The 14889-nt window shown below is 42.9% G+C and overlaps 1 protein-coding gene across 3 annotated transcripts in view; it reads right to left on the minus strand.

Moving 5' to 3' along the window:
- Positions 1 to 1732: 1732 nt before the first annotated feature.
- The window catches only part of ACTN1 (actinin alpha 1), a 79640-nt gene continuing 66483 nt past the window's right edge, over positions 1733 to 14889 (minus strand). The window contains exons 13-22 of one of the 3 annotated variants that reach the window (XM_065754670.1): positions 14372 to 14480; positions 13753 to 13893; positions 11469 to 11651; positions 10423 to 10557; positions 9538 to 9717; positions 8479 to 8625; positions 6437 to 6517; positions 5831 to 5896; positions 4209 to 4367; positions 1733 to 2621 (exon numbers count right to left, since the gene is read on the minus strand). In XM_065754670.1, coding sequence (XP_065610742.1) covers positions 2463 to 2621; positions 4209 to 4367; positions 5831 to 5896; positions 6437 to 6517; positions 8479 to 8625; positions 9538 to 9717; positions 10423 to 10557; positions 11469 to 11651; positions 13753 to 13893; positions 14372 to 14480 — 1360 coding nt within the window. In that variant the 3' untranslated portion in view covers positions 1733 to 2462. The remainder of the gene's footprint in view (positions 2622 to 4208; positions 4368 to 5830; positions 5897 to 6436; positions 6518 to 8478; positions 8626 to 9537; positions 9718 to 10422; positions 10558 to 11468; positions 11652 to 13752; positions 13894 to 14371; positions 14481 to 14889) is intronic. The other 2 variants (XM_065754662.1, XM_065754654.1) reach the window with 2 other exon arrangements.

Here is a 14889-nt window from a genome sequence, read left to right on the forward strand (position 1 = left end):
TCATGCAGTCATGTGCAAGGGCAGGTACCAAGATCTCCAGAGCTGAAGATGTCAACAGCCATGAAATAACAATGGTTAATTTCTGGGAAAAGCGTTATTCCAATGGCCATGCCTGAACACGGGGAGTCTGACAGGCTGATGAAAACAATCAGTTCATCTCTGAATGGGAGATGTGAGCCTGAGACACGCTGTCTGCTGCTTCTGCTCTTGGCAGGGGAAGGGGCAGTCACTGAGCTGCCGACAGCTGCTTCCAGGGAGGAATTTAATCAAGGCTGATGTCAGGACTTGGCTGAAGAGCGACACATTAGCTGCAAAGCCATGATCCTAATACAAAAAGCTGTTTTCAAATTTCAGCCTAGTAACTGCCAGAGATTGTTAGGCCACATGAGTGCAAGATGCATTTTGTGCTGCATGTGAAGGAGGCCAATGTGCTGCAGCATCACAGAGCTCCTCCGTGGGTGCTGTGGGAATAGGGGGGCTTTATCTCCAACCTGAGGGTCAAAGGCTGGGTGACATCAGCTCAGGCCAATTTGTCAGAGGCTATGCAGAAGAATACCAGTCCACACGGGCTAGAATTATCAGTACACCTCTTGCCAATATTTTGAGCTATACTTAGGTTCTCAGAAACACAGGTGAGCCCTTTCTGATGCTGCTAACACCATAGCTTCAGCCGAGGACGCAGTTCTGTGGTGCCAGCACTGCCATAGGCCACAGGATGCCACAGTTTGTGCTGTAAGCAGGGAAGAGCCACCTGTCTGCTTTCCACATCAAAAACCCAGAAATGCTCGCGCTCAGTTGGGGTTTTGCATGAATCCTGTTGAAGAGTAAAAACACCAGCACAGCTCACGTAGGTTTTTGCCAAGACTTCTAAGAGATCTCTAAGTACAGACTAGCAGGGCACTGCCACTGGGACTGCTCAGGACACACACAGCTCCACTCATATTGCTAGCACACCAGGGGAGCTGGACAGCCCACAGCACACTTTGTCTTAAAATAACATGGGTCTTTTCTCTATATAGCGGTCACTCACTCAATACTCCAGTGGTTATTTGCCTCACTTCTTGGTATTACTGTTCATTGTGTTTTTTTTCTTAAGTATGTGGTTCTACCTAAAAGCTTGAAGCATATCATCAAGCGCTAATGAAGATTTTTATCCTTCAATCCACAACTCTAAAAAAGCTGTGGGAGAGCAAGAAACGTATTTGTAATCTGAGACAACAGGGATTAGTCCCTTCCCTCTGCTAATTTCCAGGCATGTGCATTTGCATATACTTTGATTCATGAAAGGTCCCATGAGAGTTGTTCTGAAGGCTGGTTTCTTTTGAATGTCTCGTGCTGGGAGAATTTATGATGCCAGTAAATATCAAAAGCAGTGAGCTATCCAATGCTGAGCATGGAGTAGCAGAGGAATCCTTCATCAGTTAGTTCAAAATGCAGTGATTGTTTGCATAGCTCCGTAATTCATTCTGTGCTGTTTCTAAAGGAATAACGAGCATATTGTCCTAGAGATATTTGAGCGTCAGGGATGATTAAAAACAATACTTCTAATTTAAAGTGGTTGGATAGCTGTCTAATTTCCAGTTTAAGTTGACAGAACTGAGAAGGTTGAGGGGGTGGGAAGCTGATATTTAAAGGACTGTAATTTCAACTAAAAAGCATTTGAGTCTCTTCCTGTATGTGGTTTCAACTAAAGAGGACTGAACATTCACTATACAAATAAATAAAGTCTGGATTTGTTATCACAAGAAATTTTTAATATGGTTTGTGACAAGCAATATCAAAGTTATCAACTCTCAAGCTTCATCTGAAACCAGACAACTCTCAGCAACAAAAAATGTTGTGCACTGATAAACATAGGAGGCATATTGTATTTTTTAATTAAATATGAAAACATGAGCTGTGTACATTATTTTTTCCCTAGAAAACACAGCAATTTCAAAAGTTTATCATAAAATATTTTCATGAAATGAGTGAACCAGCAAACACATGCACTTGTGTGCCTTCCCCCCTCCGAAGATAAACGTGATAAAGAGACGAACGCGAATGTCAAAGTTAACAGAACAAGTGGCATCTTGTTGTTGTTTGGTTCTTTTTGGAAAGGATGGAATGTAACATTGTGCTCGACTTTCTATGTCACAACAAAAAATATTTGGTGCGATATTTTAACATTTTCTTTTTAAGTTTCAATCTGGTGGAGAAAAATACCTTTTTCTATAATAAAATATGTCTGTTCTTTTTAAAACGTAACTTTTTTTGCACAAAATAATTTTGTAAACTGTCATTCCAAGGGCAAGGTAGGCGGTGTCATGTCAATGTCCTCCCCCCATTTAAAAACGTGATCTGTTATCTGAAGCAAAACAGGGAAACACAAAAAAGAGCGGAGCAGAGGCTGCTTTGCAAAGAGAAAGAAGGGTGTGTTGGACGGGGAGAGGAGAGGGAGTGTGTGGTGGGACAGAAAAAAGTTAAAGGTCACTTTCGCCATAGAGCGCCGTGGAGAAAGACATGTAGTCCAGGGCACCGGGTACAGCATCACGGCCATTGTAGGGTGCCATCCTAGCAATGCAGTACTCAGCCTGATCGGGAGGCAGTTCCCGCCGTAACTCATCCACAGTGATGTAGTTCTGCAATGAAGACACAGGACAGAGCAAACGTTATCTTCAAAACACAGACCTTCATCGGGGGACACCGCTCCCTGCCCCCACAGGGCAGCAGACTGGGGGGCTGACCACAGCACGGAGGCTTGTACCATGCACTCATACACAGGGCTCGCTGGGCATGCACCTGTGAGGGAAATGCAGTTGCTCTCCCTGCTGTTCACTCTTACAGAGGAGAGGAGGATTGTTTTTGCAGGAGATATGCCGGCACACCTGAAGAAAAGAGCTGGTGGGAGTTCAGATAAATGGTTGTACCTTCTTGCTGAAAGCGGAGGTCTGGCTTAAGGCAAACAGGAAGAAGCAGAAATTTCATTTGGATCCTGCCCCTCCCGGGCAGCAGTTTGTGCTGCTTGGGAGCTGCCATTCCCTCCTCCCAGTGTGGAAAGGAGCCAGCCCCACTAGCACTAGCTGGTGGCACTGCTGCAGGCAGCAGATGAGCGAACACCTCTGGAAGCTTTCACAGCTCTGCTAATAATTCTAGTCTTTCACAGCAGACATTTTTAATAAGCAAGCAAAATGTCTTACATAAATTTGGCTTCTGGAGACTCATTTGGCTGAGGTGAGGCTAGCTTGGCTTCTTCTCATGCAGCTAGTAACAGTAACTGCCTGTTTCCTAACCAGTAGGTTGTGTTTAGCTAACTGACTTGCTTGCAGTTCTCTGAATAAGGACTCAGAGCAACTCTCTCTCCTTTGACTTTCTGTGTCTTTTTTCATGCCTTCAGTTTCATGACTGGAATGAGTAGGAGATTTTTCTTCATAATGAAATACTGTCTGATTCATGTTATAGTTGCTAGAGCATGCTAAACACTGACCATTATGTTTAATGTACTGTAAGGAATAAATGAGTTAGTAAATAACACTGTATCCCCCAAAGCTTCCTTTCTCTGTGTTTAGCCCATCACGATAAGCTGGAATTTTCAGGCCTTGAAAAATAATAGAACTGACTTCAGTCAGGTACTGTGCCTTAGAGAAAGGTGGACATCATGGGTTTCTACATTACACATTATGAAAAGGTGATTAGTGAAACTCAGAAATTAATGCTGGATGAAAGGATAACTCATTATAGCCTGAGAGTGTTAATGAGCAGCCTGCCAAGGCACTTGAAAGTCCTGTTCAGCTGTCAGCAGATCACCAGAACTATGCTGCTCACTCTTGCATTAAAAAAATTGATTAAGAACTTCATTTCAATTTGTTACTTTAAAATGTATGGATAGATTAAACAGATGGTTCTTGAAAAACTGTTAATTACTGACAGCTATAAACTTGAGACGATCTTTGTAGATATACGTGTGGCACTACAGTCATTATACAATCAATATCAATTATTAATGATAGGCTGTATCTGCAAGCTATACGATTTTAAAAGGGCACATTTTAATATTGAATCGGTTGAAAATAAGAAAATCACAGGACGATGCTGAAGTATTACTCTGGGTGTTCCTGTGAAAATGCCCTCCTTGCTGAAACGTGCTTCCCTCGACACTTTCTCTTGCAGACAGGAGAAAAAGGAAAACAGGAACAACACAGATTGGAAGGAAGACCGTAGAGCCTCACCTTATCTCCAGCCAGGATCTTGAAAGAAGCCATCACCTGGTCAGCAGTGTCTGTGTCTGCTGTTTCCCGGGACATGAAGTCGATGAAGGCCTGGAACGTCACTACACCCATGCGATTAGGGTCAACAATGCTCATGATGCGGGCAAACTCTGCCTCTCCCTGGGGAACAAGAGAGTCGTGTAAGCTTGGACACTTGGGCAGCAGTGCCATGAAACTGAGGAGAAACTGTTCAGCAGCACAGCTCACAGCTGGGAAAGCAAAGTCAAACAGAAACAACTTCAACCTTTTATTAAAGTATTTTTTTATCTGGCTGTTGTATGCCAACGCTTCCCACTCTTTTTTCCTTGGCAATGAAGTAGTCTCAGCTGTGCTCTAAGATAGCATCCAACTCCAACTAGCTCTAGGATAATGCTCCTGCTAGGGAACAATATCATACAAACTTGAGGGGGAAGATGCAGCTGTTTCTGTAATAGATGTTCTGCTAGATGTCTTTAGCAATACTGGAAGATCCTCGTTAATTAAATCCTTTTATTTCCTGAACTTTCATGGTTCTCTTGTACTGCCAGAACAGAATCTACCAGCAGAAACCTCTCTGGGGCCTTGAATGGTATCTGGTTCATCCTAACAAGACAGGCTTCGGAGAGAAGGACTTCTGTATCTGGAGAGGCTCAGGGAAGTAGTTTTTACAAGAAAGGTTCTGCAGAGTAGTTTACTACAGAAGGCAAAACTGTGTTGTGACTTTTCTGATTTTCTGTAAGTTTTTATTTATTTTTTTGTCTTTTTCATATAAACAAAATATTATCTATTCTCATCTGTGGGATTCCTTTCCCCCCAGGTCAGGAGGAGAGGAAAGCAGAGCTGAGAATTCTCCTGGATATATGCTTTTCTAACACCTCTAGATCAGTATACCTTCCAGATTAATTGAAGTATCTAATCAAATGTTACTGCAGATTGACACACTACATCAGAAAATATCTGTGTTTGCACTGGCTTGATAAGGTAGAGAAGAACACTGCTCTGCTGAATATCAGGAGCAAAGATACTGAGAGTAGAGATCAATGTTTTTGCACCATGGTTTTCTCCTGCCCTCTGATGAATATCAGTCTCAGGTGAAACTCTCTGGATTAGTTATTGTGACTCTCAAGGTGCCACGCAAAAGTGCAAGTGCTTTGGTAAGGGAAAAGCTACAGGGAGGATGACTGGAACTTGAACCTACTTGCATGAACAAAGAGATGTGAAATAAATGTCAGGAATGAGAGGAGCTACATTTGAATGTATTCAGAAATCAGGCTTCCAGAAGAGTTCAGCTGATGGTCTGGGGAGCTTGTGTGTCACTATGTTGAGCACATGTACCAATAAAACAAAATCTGTTGTTTCTTCCACTTGTAGCTGCAGTTTGATAAATATAATTCTTATTTAAAATACAAAGAATTAAGACAATGATAGCAATTTTTTTTAATCTTCAGCTACTGCTGCAAGACAGTTTTACGAGTACTGGATTGAACTTCAATTGCTGGAAAATAAGGTTGCATTTACCTTGATTCACTCACTACACATTCTGCCTTTCTGAAGGTGGCTATAAGAATCACTTTGAACAGAAGTGACAGAGGGCTCTACATTACCATATTGTAACCCATGGAGATAAGGCAGGCTCGGAAATCTTCACAATCCATCATACCAGTCTTCTTCTACAGAAAGTGATGCCAAGATGGGAAAAGCCAAGAGAGAAAAGGAAGACCAGTCCAGAGAGAAATGACCCCACATGGGACATTACAGAGAACGGGTTTTAGGGAAGAGAGGTGGAAAAAAGTATTCACAGGACAATGAAAATCAGTGTAACAAAGGCAGTTTGTGATATCACGACATAGAAGTTGTTTTGGACACAGAATAGTTAGCACAGATGGAAAACGTGGATGATGAAAAAGCAGAAGGAAGACAATAAGCAAGACACATTGAGATATGGACAAGAGGAGCGTTACGTGACACAGATGTAAATGGAACAGTTTAAATACATAAAAGGAATTCCCACAAGACAAACCATTATGGAATTAAGAAGGAACAGATACCACGGTACATTTAGAGATAAAGTAGAACAGAAAAGTGATGTATATATAGTTGAACACAAGAACAGCAATGACAGATTAAGACAAACAAGAAAAGAAAGGGAAAAAAAAAGTTATTTTTTCATAGCTTAATATCTGGCTGTGTTCACCACTAGCATTCAGTACCTGTGCATCGTTTCCAATATCGTAACCCAAGCTGATGAGACAGGCTTTGAATTCCTCAGGGCCAAGTGTGCCGGAGTGGTCCTGGTTATGCGGTGTGCCAGGCAGCAGGACATGCAGTGCCAGTGGGGTGACGGTGTGGGGCAGAAGGAAGGGAGACACAGAGAAAATCAAAGGGAGGTGGAAAGACAACAAACAGGTGCACCATGCAGTGGGTGAGAGGACAGGGAGAGGAAGAATGACATGCAGATAGAAACACAGGAAAGAAAAATAAAAAGTGCACAATATTAGATATCACAATGACATTTCAGGATGTGCTAAAAATGCTCTTGGAACAGTTCCTTCTGAAAAAGCTCATCACATCTTGAGAGTGTTTGAATGATAAAAACAGTCATTGCTCAGAAGCCTCAAGGACTCCATCTCCCAAGTGAATTACTTGCATCACTGCTTGTTACCCACAGTGCCAGAAGCCCCATGTTTTGCTAGCAACCTGGAGTGCAGGTAAGCAGGAAGAGGCAGTGGGAAGCATTGCCTTATTCTTTTAGTCAAAAGTCCCACCAAGGGAGTAGGTGAGGGCAGGTATGTTTGGCAATGCACCCAAGGAAGCTGAGCTGTCAGGACATCCCAGGAACAGACAAAGAAAAACAGCTGAAGCTCAGGGGAGCAGTGTTATTGCTGTATTTATGAGACCTGCACGTAAGGTGGAACTTTGACTAGCAAGCTGTTTGAAGTGCTCAGCTCTGAAAACAGCACTACTGTACAGCATGGCACAATATGGCTTGGCAGCTGCTCCTTCCCTTGCTTATTACCTGCTCCCCCAGCGTTTGGATGTATCCATGATCACAAACAACATAAGAACTGAGAATTCCCATCTGCCCCACAGAATTTTAGCTCAGGACAGCCCGTGGCATTTAAAGAGCCCCTGCCAGCAGCCACCATCTTTGGCCATAGAAAGGAAGCTACAAACAGGATTGTGGGGCCAATTCCATGTGACTTTCATCAAACAATCAGCTTTTTGAAGCCAGCATTAAGCCCTCATAACTCAAATACATAGCTGAAGATTGGGAAAGACACGTTCCTTCTGCATTATCATTCAGACTGTTGCAGAGGAAAAGGCAAATAACATGAAGATAAAATGTAAGGGCTTTCTGGGGCCTGCTAAGGAAGGAAAGCATGGTTTTGGTTTTCCTTTGAAAAGCTAGAGTGGCTCAGATAAGTTCAGCAATCTGAAAGTGCTGTCAACCTCTGAGAGGGCAGGCTGCAGCCCCATTAGCTGGAGACCTTTCAAACAGTCTGGCTTGTGCAGCAAATGGTGGAGGGCACCTACACGTTCATCACTGACTTAGTACCTGCAGGCTGAATTTCCAAATGACATTGAGGGGGTTCATAACTGAGCCCACAGAACCAGCCTTGAGATGGTGTCAGGATTAGGACGCTGTCTCTGCCTCCCTGTGTGAAAGCTTTCTGACTTAGTCGACGGAAGGGTGCTAGCTGATGGCTTCTCACTGCAGAAGGAAGAGCCGCAGGGAGGGTGGATAATCAAGGGAAGGATTTTCTTTGTGGAAATCTTTTCTTTTTGTACCTGTTAGTGCCTTGACGTGTGTTTCCACAGTAAGGCAAAGCAGGCTTTACATCAGGGTTTATCTACGTTATGCAATGTCACGCTACACACAGATCCTCCTGTTTGCTCCATATAAGAGCAATACTGTTTTTTGCAGTATCGATTTATGTGATGGCGTATCAGAGTGGAGGATGGCTGCTCCTAAGGTATTCATAAATCAAGATAGTGAAGCTGAGCTAAAAATGTAATTTCCTAAATAAGCCTTCAAATATTTTCAAACTTCATCTTTACTAGGGATCTTTGCATTTCAGATATCCTCCAGCCTAATGATCACTTGGCAGTCTCCCTTCTCCACAGGAGTGGCACTTTTAAGAATGAAACATATTCTATTGATCTAGTTTTATCACAGTGGCTGTTTCTTATTGCACTGTGCAGTCTACATGGAAGCTAGCAGCTTACCAAGCTGCAGTCAACGCTGACTTACCCTGTCGAAATGGTTGAAAGAGGCTCGGAACTCATTCATCTGTTCCTGGCTTATTCCTTTGGCATCACGGGTCAGAATCTGGTTTTCCACTTCATTAATGGTTCTAGCAATTGTTGTTAGTAGCTGTTCCCAGCCCACTCGGATATGCTGGAAAAAAGAGAAGACAATTTTAAAACTTAAAAGTAGCTCTTCTGCCTCTTAGACTACTTGATCAAATGTGCTACTTGTTGCAAATTAAGTGATCCTGACGGACAAAGCAATCTGTTTGCTCAGAAGAGCTTCCTTCTCATCTGCAGTGCGAGCCGACTGGACATTTAAAATGTGAACTTTGACTGCAGAAACTATTGAAGAGGCCACTCTCTGCTCATAATGAAGTCCTATTACAAAGGTCCTCCCTTGTAGCTCAACACAGTGAGGGCCTTTAACACAAAAGATAGTCAAACCTGATGTTTCTAGGACCTACTTGGACAGAAAATTCTCCTCACATGAACCAACAAAGTAAATGAACCACAATCCTTGGAATATACTGGTGCTCTACTACATCTATGGCTAGAGCTGGCCAGAAACCAAAAGGAAAGTTTCAAAGCCCATCTGTGTTTTGCTGGACTCATGCTGAATTCAGGTTGTTTCTGTGAAACTTCATGTTGTCAGCAGAAAGCCAGACTCTTATTCTGCAAAGCTTTTGCTGGACTTTTTTCCATGCTCAAAACCACCAACACTTGTCTGGGCTTTCTAATCCCAGCTAGTAGGCCACTACAGCCAGGTGGCAGGAGAAACAAGACCAGACAATTTTTCAAGCAACACTGTTGATCTTATTTAGGTTATTTCTATTATCTGTATGTGGAAGTTCAATGGACTGGGTTGGTATAAAGCAATGTAAGGCTGAAAAAAATTTCAGTGACATGATGTTGCATGCTTGGTCACTCTGTCAAGCTCTCCACTTTCCTGAGAGCTACAACATATTGCCTCAACAGGCTGCAGCTGGTACCACAGCAGAACAAGATGTCTGATCTGCTAGCACTACATTCCAGCTGGGAAGAGGCGCTGCAAAACATTTACCTCCATGGTGTAGTTGGTGTGCTTGTTGTCAAAGATAAGTGCCTCCTGGATCTGTTGGTGGTCTCCTTCCAACTGGTCAATCTTTGGTTTGTAATTCACAATGCTTTTTTCATACTGCCGCAAGTGGTTGAGCTGGTCCTCCAGAGTCCCATGCATCTCTATTGAAATGCGGCCAATCTCCTGCAATAGCAAAGCCAAAGGAATTAGACCCGGTCAGAAGGAAAAGCCTTAACATGGCTGATGTTTAATGCAGCTACTTCATGCTTACACGAGATGAGGAATCAAAACAAAAATATCTTGGAGAGAAGTTACTTTAGATGAGCAGAGATAGTGTCAGCAAAAATGTTAAATGTTAAGCCATGTTAATACCTCCACACAGTAATATTTCTGTAATTGCTCTCTTCTTTATATCTCCTACCATCAATAACAACTTCATGATTTTCATCTTACCAACTGCAATTACTTTAATTCATAGTTTACCTAAAGAGAGAAGATCTCTATTAAAAACGTTTCTCTTCTACTGATGTTCAGCACACTAGATATATTCATTTTCTCATGTGTACCAAGACCTGTGTGGAATCGCCACGAAAGCAGTTCCATAAAAAATGCTTCTGATGCAGGGTCCTTCCCATGCTGCATATAGATTCAACTCTATGAAGATATCAGTGTTCCCCATCCTAAGTAGCATTTTGTATCTGTTTAGTAAAGCGTTAGGGGAAGAAAAGTACAAGCACTTCAGTAACTGATACCAATTCCCTATACTTTCAATAGAAGTTTCCCTTGTAATCTCAAGAAGTACCGACTACGTCAGTAGTAAAAGGAGAATCAGAATAAAAGAATCAGTGAAAATCACAGAAAAGAGAATGAAAATGAGAAAAGCTCTACCTCCATCTTGGTCTGAATCCAGGGACCAATGACATTGGCTTGTGCACCAAACTGCTTACGGAGTCGTTCATTTTGCTGCTGGCGAGCATGTTCTTCCATTAGGGCCTGATCCCTTCTAGGAACCAGCTGCCGCACCTACAGCAAAGGGTAAGAGTGTGCATTTAATACGTATCAAAGCAAATGAATAATAGCTGTAGAAACTGATGCAAGGAAGGGGAAACAGAGAAAGTGCAGAGTCCCACTGCAAGTGGGTTTATGAAGGGGCTGCTAAAAAAGGCTGAGGGCTGCCAGAAGCACTTAATCCTGGCAGCTTTTTGGGGAAGCCCCAAGTGGATTGCGTGTTGGACCTGGGTGCTCGCTAGGGTTAGGGTTAGGTTTTGGAGAAGTGCAGAGATTCACTATCAGTGGGGTTGCCTGTAAGACTAGGGAGAGGAGTGTTTGTTCTGAAAAAAGGCAGTCATAAGCTTTAGGCCTTGCAGGGAGGCTCATGGAATGTGAATCCTTTCCAGTGCAGGATAGATTCTGCAAGTTCATCTCATGCCATGAAAACAGCTTTCATCCTCTATTTGGGGTTCTGGTGCCTGATATTTGCTTAAATGCAGTAGTTGTAGTCTGCCACTGATTTGTGGTAAGAACCAACAGTACAGGTTGGCACTGAGAGTAACTGCTCTGTTAGTATTATAGCATCAGAAGGCTCCTTGTCTTTGGAGGCTCAATGTCTGAAGGCTTGAATGGTAGAGAAGGACACCGACTCCCATACTGCACTTGCTTTTCAGGTCTACTGAGAACTTATAATCTCAAAGTTCTTAATTTCACATCTTTCCCTAAAAACAAAGAACAAAAAGAGATCTGACACCCATAGGCGTTTATTTTCAAGGTCTCTTCCACCTTCCAAGCACATGGCATTTGAGCCAAAAACATATGACAAATGTGCAAAAGCTCAGCAGTAAGTGTGGGAAAAACTGAGAAAATAATCCCCTTCCTGAGGCCCGAGTGACTGAGCAGCAGCCTTCCCCACGCTAACTGCAGTGTGGTAAAGAACTCACGTGTTCCCATTTGCCGTTGATCTCCTGTGGGGTGATTGTAGTGTAAGGATTCGTTCCTGCCATGTTGACGTGGTATGTCTGGACAATCTTTGAGACTTCATTGTGGATTCCCAGGATGGCCTGTCGCTCCTTGTCGGCATCTGGCAAAGTGGCTTTGAACTGCTCGTGGGCTGTGGTCAATCCCTGTGGAAGGAAGGGAGCAGCAAAAAAGAGCATTAGTCACTGAATAGCCCCTTGAACAAATATATCCCTGCTGAAGTAACTGCAAAAGCTTGCACATTTCCAGGATACAAAACAGGCTACTCTAACAGACTTCCAGTATCTCTCAGCATTGCTAAACAGGTTGTTTTAAATAGTTAAAAGAAGTCTCCTTTTCCCTCTCTCTGTTTCTATTCTGCGTTGACCAGAAACAGAGATTTCATCCCAAAACACAACGGAATGATTCTGACTCACAGGTTAAGGGTAACTGTTTCTCCAACACTGCTGTGTGACAGGCTCTTAGTCTCCCTATGGAAAACTGAACTAGCAATACTCTAAAGTGGCCATATCTCACAAGCCTAATACTGTTATTATTCTTATACCTAAGAACCATGCTGTTCTTCTCCTACTAGATATGTACTAGTTCTACAACAAAGGTGACTCCAGATGAATAATAAAGTCAGATCCAGTCTGGTCAGTGTAAGTTAGAACTAGATGAAGGTCTTTCAGACCACAGCAAACCTGCACAGGCAACAAAAGCTCCTGTTGCTGAAAACTGCTCCCTCTCCCTGTACACAACAGGCCTTTTTTGTTCCCCATCTGGCTGTGGTGCCCGAACTGTGATCCAAAGACCGAAGGTGAGGGCATGCTTGCTGGTAGCTCATGGACAGCTGACGAGCCAGTTGGTCCTGGCTCATTTCCCTCTGCTTCTACGGGCCTTTAAGATACTTCATCCCAGAAGTCTGGAAGATCAAGACTAGGGAAGCAAACGCAGGGGAAGAGGCAGCAAAACAGATGTGAGAGAGATAATGCAGGGAAAACGAAAGGAACAGTGTGGACAGAAGAGGGAATGAAGATAAACTTCAAAACTGACCACTTTCTTACAACACATACCCTGTAACCACTTTTGTAAAACTGCTTCCTTACATGGTGACTCATTACTTTGCAGCTGCTGCAGTGGCTGTAGAAATGTAATTCAAGTCTGGCAGACCTGGGAAATATTCTACAGTCACACAGAGATGATGGAAATGTTTAAATGCTGTTCAAATTTGTTCTGCATTATGAAAGACTTAGTGAACCCCTTTATTCAGGAGAGAGAAGTGGATGTGGAAACCCTTCAGCAACAGAGCTCAAACCAGACTAGGGCTACATTACTGCTTCTCTGTCTCCCCAACTGCCTTGTGGCCGCTGTTGGTTTCCCATTCACTGTCTCACTGATGCTATATTGCTGTCAATCACTCCTGCAAAACACTCATCAGGTTTTGACAAACTGACAAGGTCCTGAGAAAGCACAATGTCAGGAGGAAATTGCAGTAATAGTGCAGCAACTGCCAACTGTAAGAATATCCTGGCTGTTCACTGCAACCAGCTAAATCCAAATGAATACCTGGATTATTTTCAGGAGCCCATCAAGCAGAAGAAACAGACTCCCCTCTAGAACCCAGAGAAGGATAATTCCTGCACTCAAAGGTCTCAGAATTACCTATAGATACTTCAAATTCCTTTCTTTACGCCCTTTCGGAAGGGGAAATGTCCCTGTTGTCTTGCAAGAGGCAAGGAATCTTCAGCTTCAAATGGCAATCCACTAACAAAGTGCAGAATCCTGATGTTTCCTCTGCTCAGCACTGAAACCCACTTGACAGCTTAACAGCTGCCCTCATGACACATCACATAGGACCAAAGGACCTGAATATAACACTACATCAGCTAACTGATCCACAGAACCAGACAGTAGCATTGATTTTTGTTCATTTTGATTTTAAAAAAGAAATAACCTAGCACATGCAAGACCCTAAAAAATACTTTCAACTTTCCAGCTCTCAGAAATAAGACTGGAGTCACAATGAAAAATCCACTTTTACTTCTTTCGTACTCAGCTAGGATGGTGAGAACTTGGCTCATATCTACTGATAGGAGTTTTTGGAAGGAATTTAGGAAAATAGTCCTTTTTGTTGTTCGTGCTACGGTTCATTCTCTAGAGAAACATCATCAAAATGTGACCTAAAAATCCAGCACCATTAGGAACTCAGGAGACCTCTGACTCCCCTCTATCCCAGCACGGCTGGTGCAAATGACTGCTCTGTACCTGGATCTCTTCAATGGTGTGAACAATGAACGTGTCCTGCAGGTCCTCCATGGCCCCTTCCATCCAGTTATTGAAGGGGGCAGCTCGTTTGGCATATTCCAGATACAACTGGTCAATAGTTTCCAGTAGCTTCTCTGTCCTCTAAGCATGCACAAAAAGAAAAGAAAGAAAATCAGGGAAGATGGTTAAAGAATAAAAATCACATAGGTATGTGGGTTTTTTCAGTTGCTCCTTTCTTTCAGGCCTGCTTGGTACTTTCAGGAGGGCACTACAGTAGAATTCTCTGCTAAGACACTACACACAGGATGGATTTTTTCCTCACTCTGAGGAAAAAATATGAGGTCCTTTGAAATAAAACAAAACAAGGAGTCTTTTGAAGCAGAATAAAATTACAAACACAGACTATTTGCTCAATAGCCTGAGCAAATGAATGGAACTGTAACTGAGCTGGAAACAGAGAAGGAGGCTAAATATACTGAGATGTAGCTCTGGATTACAATCTGGGATTATCACAAATGGACAAAAGGGCTGAAACAGGACGTTCATGCCTACTGAAGCTTGTTTCCCACAAATGACCTACTCGTGTAATCCCGAAGGTCCATTTGGAGATATGACTCACCTCTAAAGCTTCTCTACGTTTCTGGGTTAGGGCGCCCAGATTATCCCACTGATCACAGATCTTCTGGCACCTGGCATTGACACTCGGAGAGTCATAATAGTCCAGCTCACTGTGAGGGGTGGAGAAAAAGAACAAAACACCAAATAAAGGCCTTCTGAAGAAGAACGATAAACACATTAGAAATCTTTATCAGCTTTAAGGATACATGCAAACTGAGGGCTTGTGGTCTCTGCAAATGAAGTACGCCTGGAAGACAGCAGTATCTAGCTTTGGAGACATTGGCACATCAAACAACACAGAACAGGAAGAAAAATAACCACCACTCAAAGGCTGCTCTTGGCTGCCTGATGGGAATAACTTGGCAGTGGGGGAAGGGAGTAAAGTCTTTACTTGGGCTGGGAATAAGCAGATTAAAAACAGCAGTATGCCCCTGTATTCTGCTTAAGAACACTCATAGGCTGGCTACCTGCACGTACCTGATACATATTAGGAGAAAAGGCAACAATTATTTTATTACA

The sequence above is a fragment of the Cyrtonyx montezumae genome, unplaced genomic scaffold, assembly GCF_038088225.1.
Source record: "Cyrtonyx montezumae isolate F1298 unplaced genomic scaffold, pur_monq_1.0 scaffold_10, whole genome shotgun sequence".
Taxonomy (NCBI): domain Eukaryota; kingdom Metazoa; phylum Chordata; class Aves; order Galliformes; family Odontophoridae; genus Cyrtonyx; species Cyrtonyx montezumae.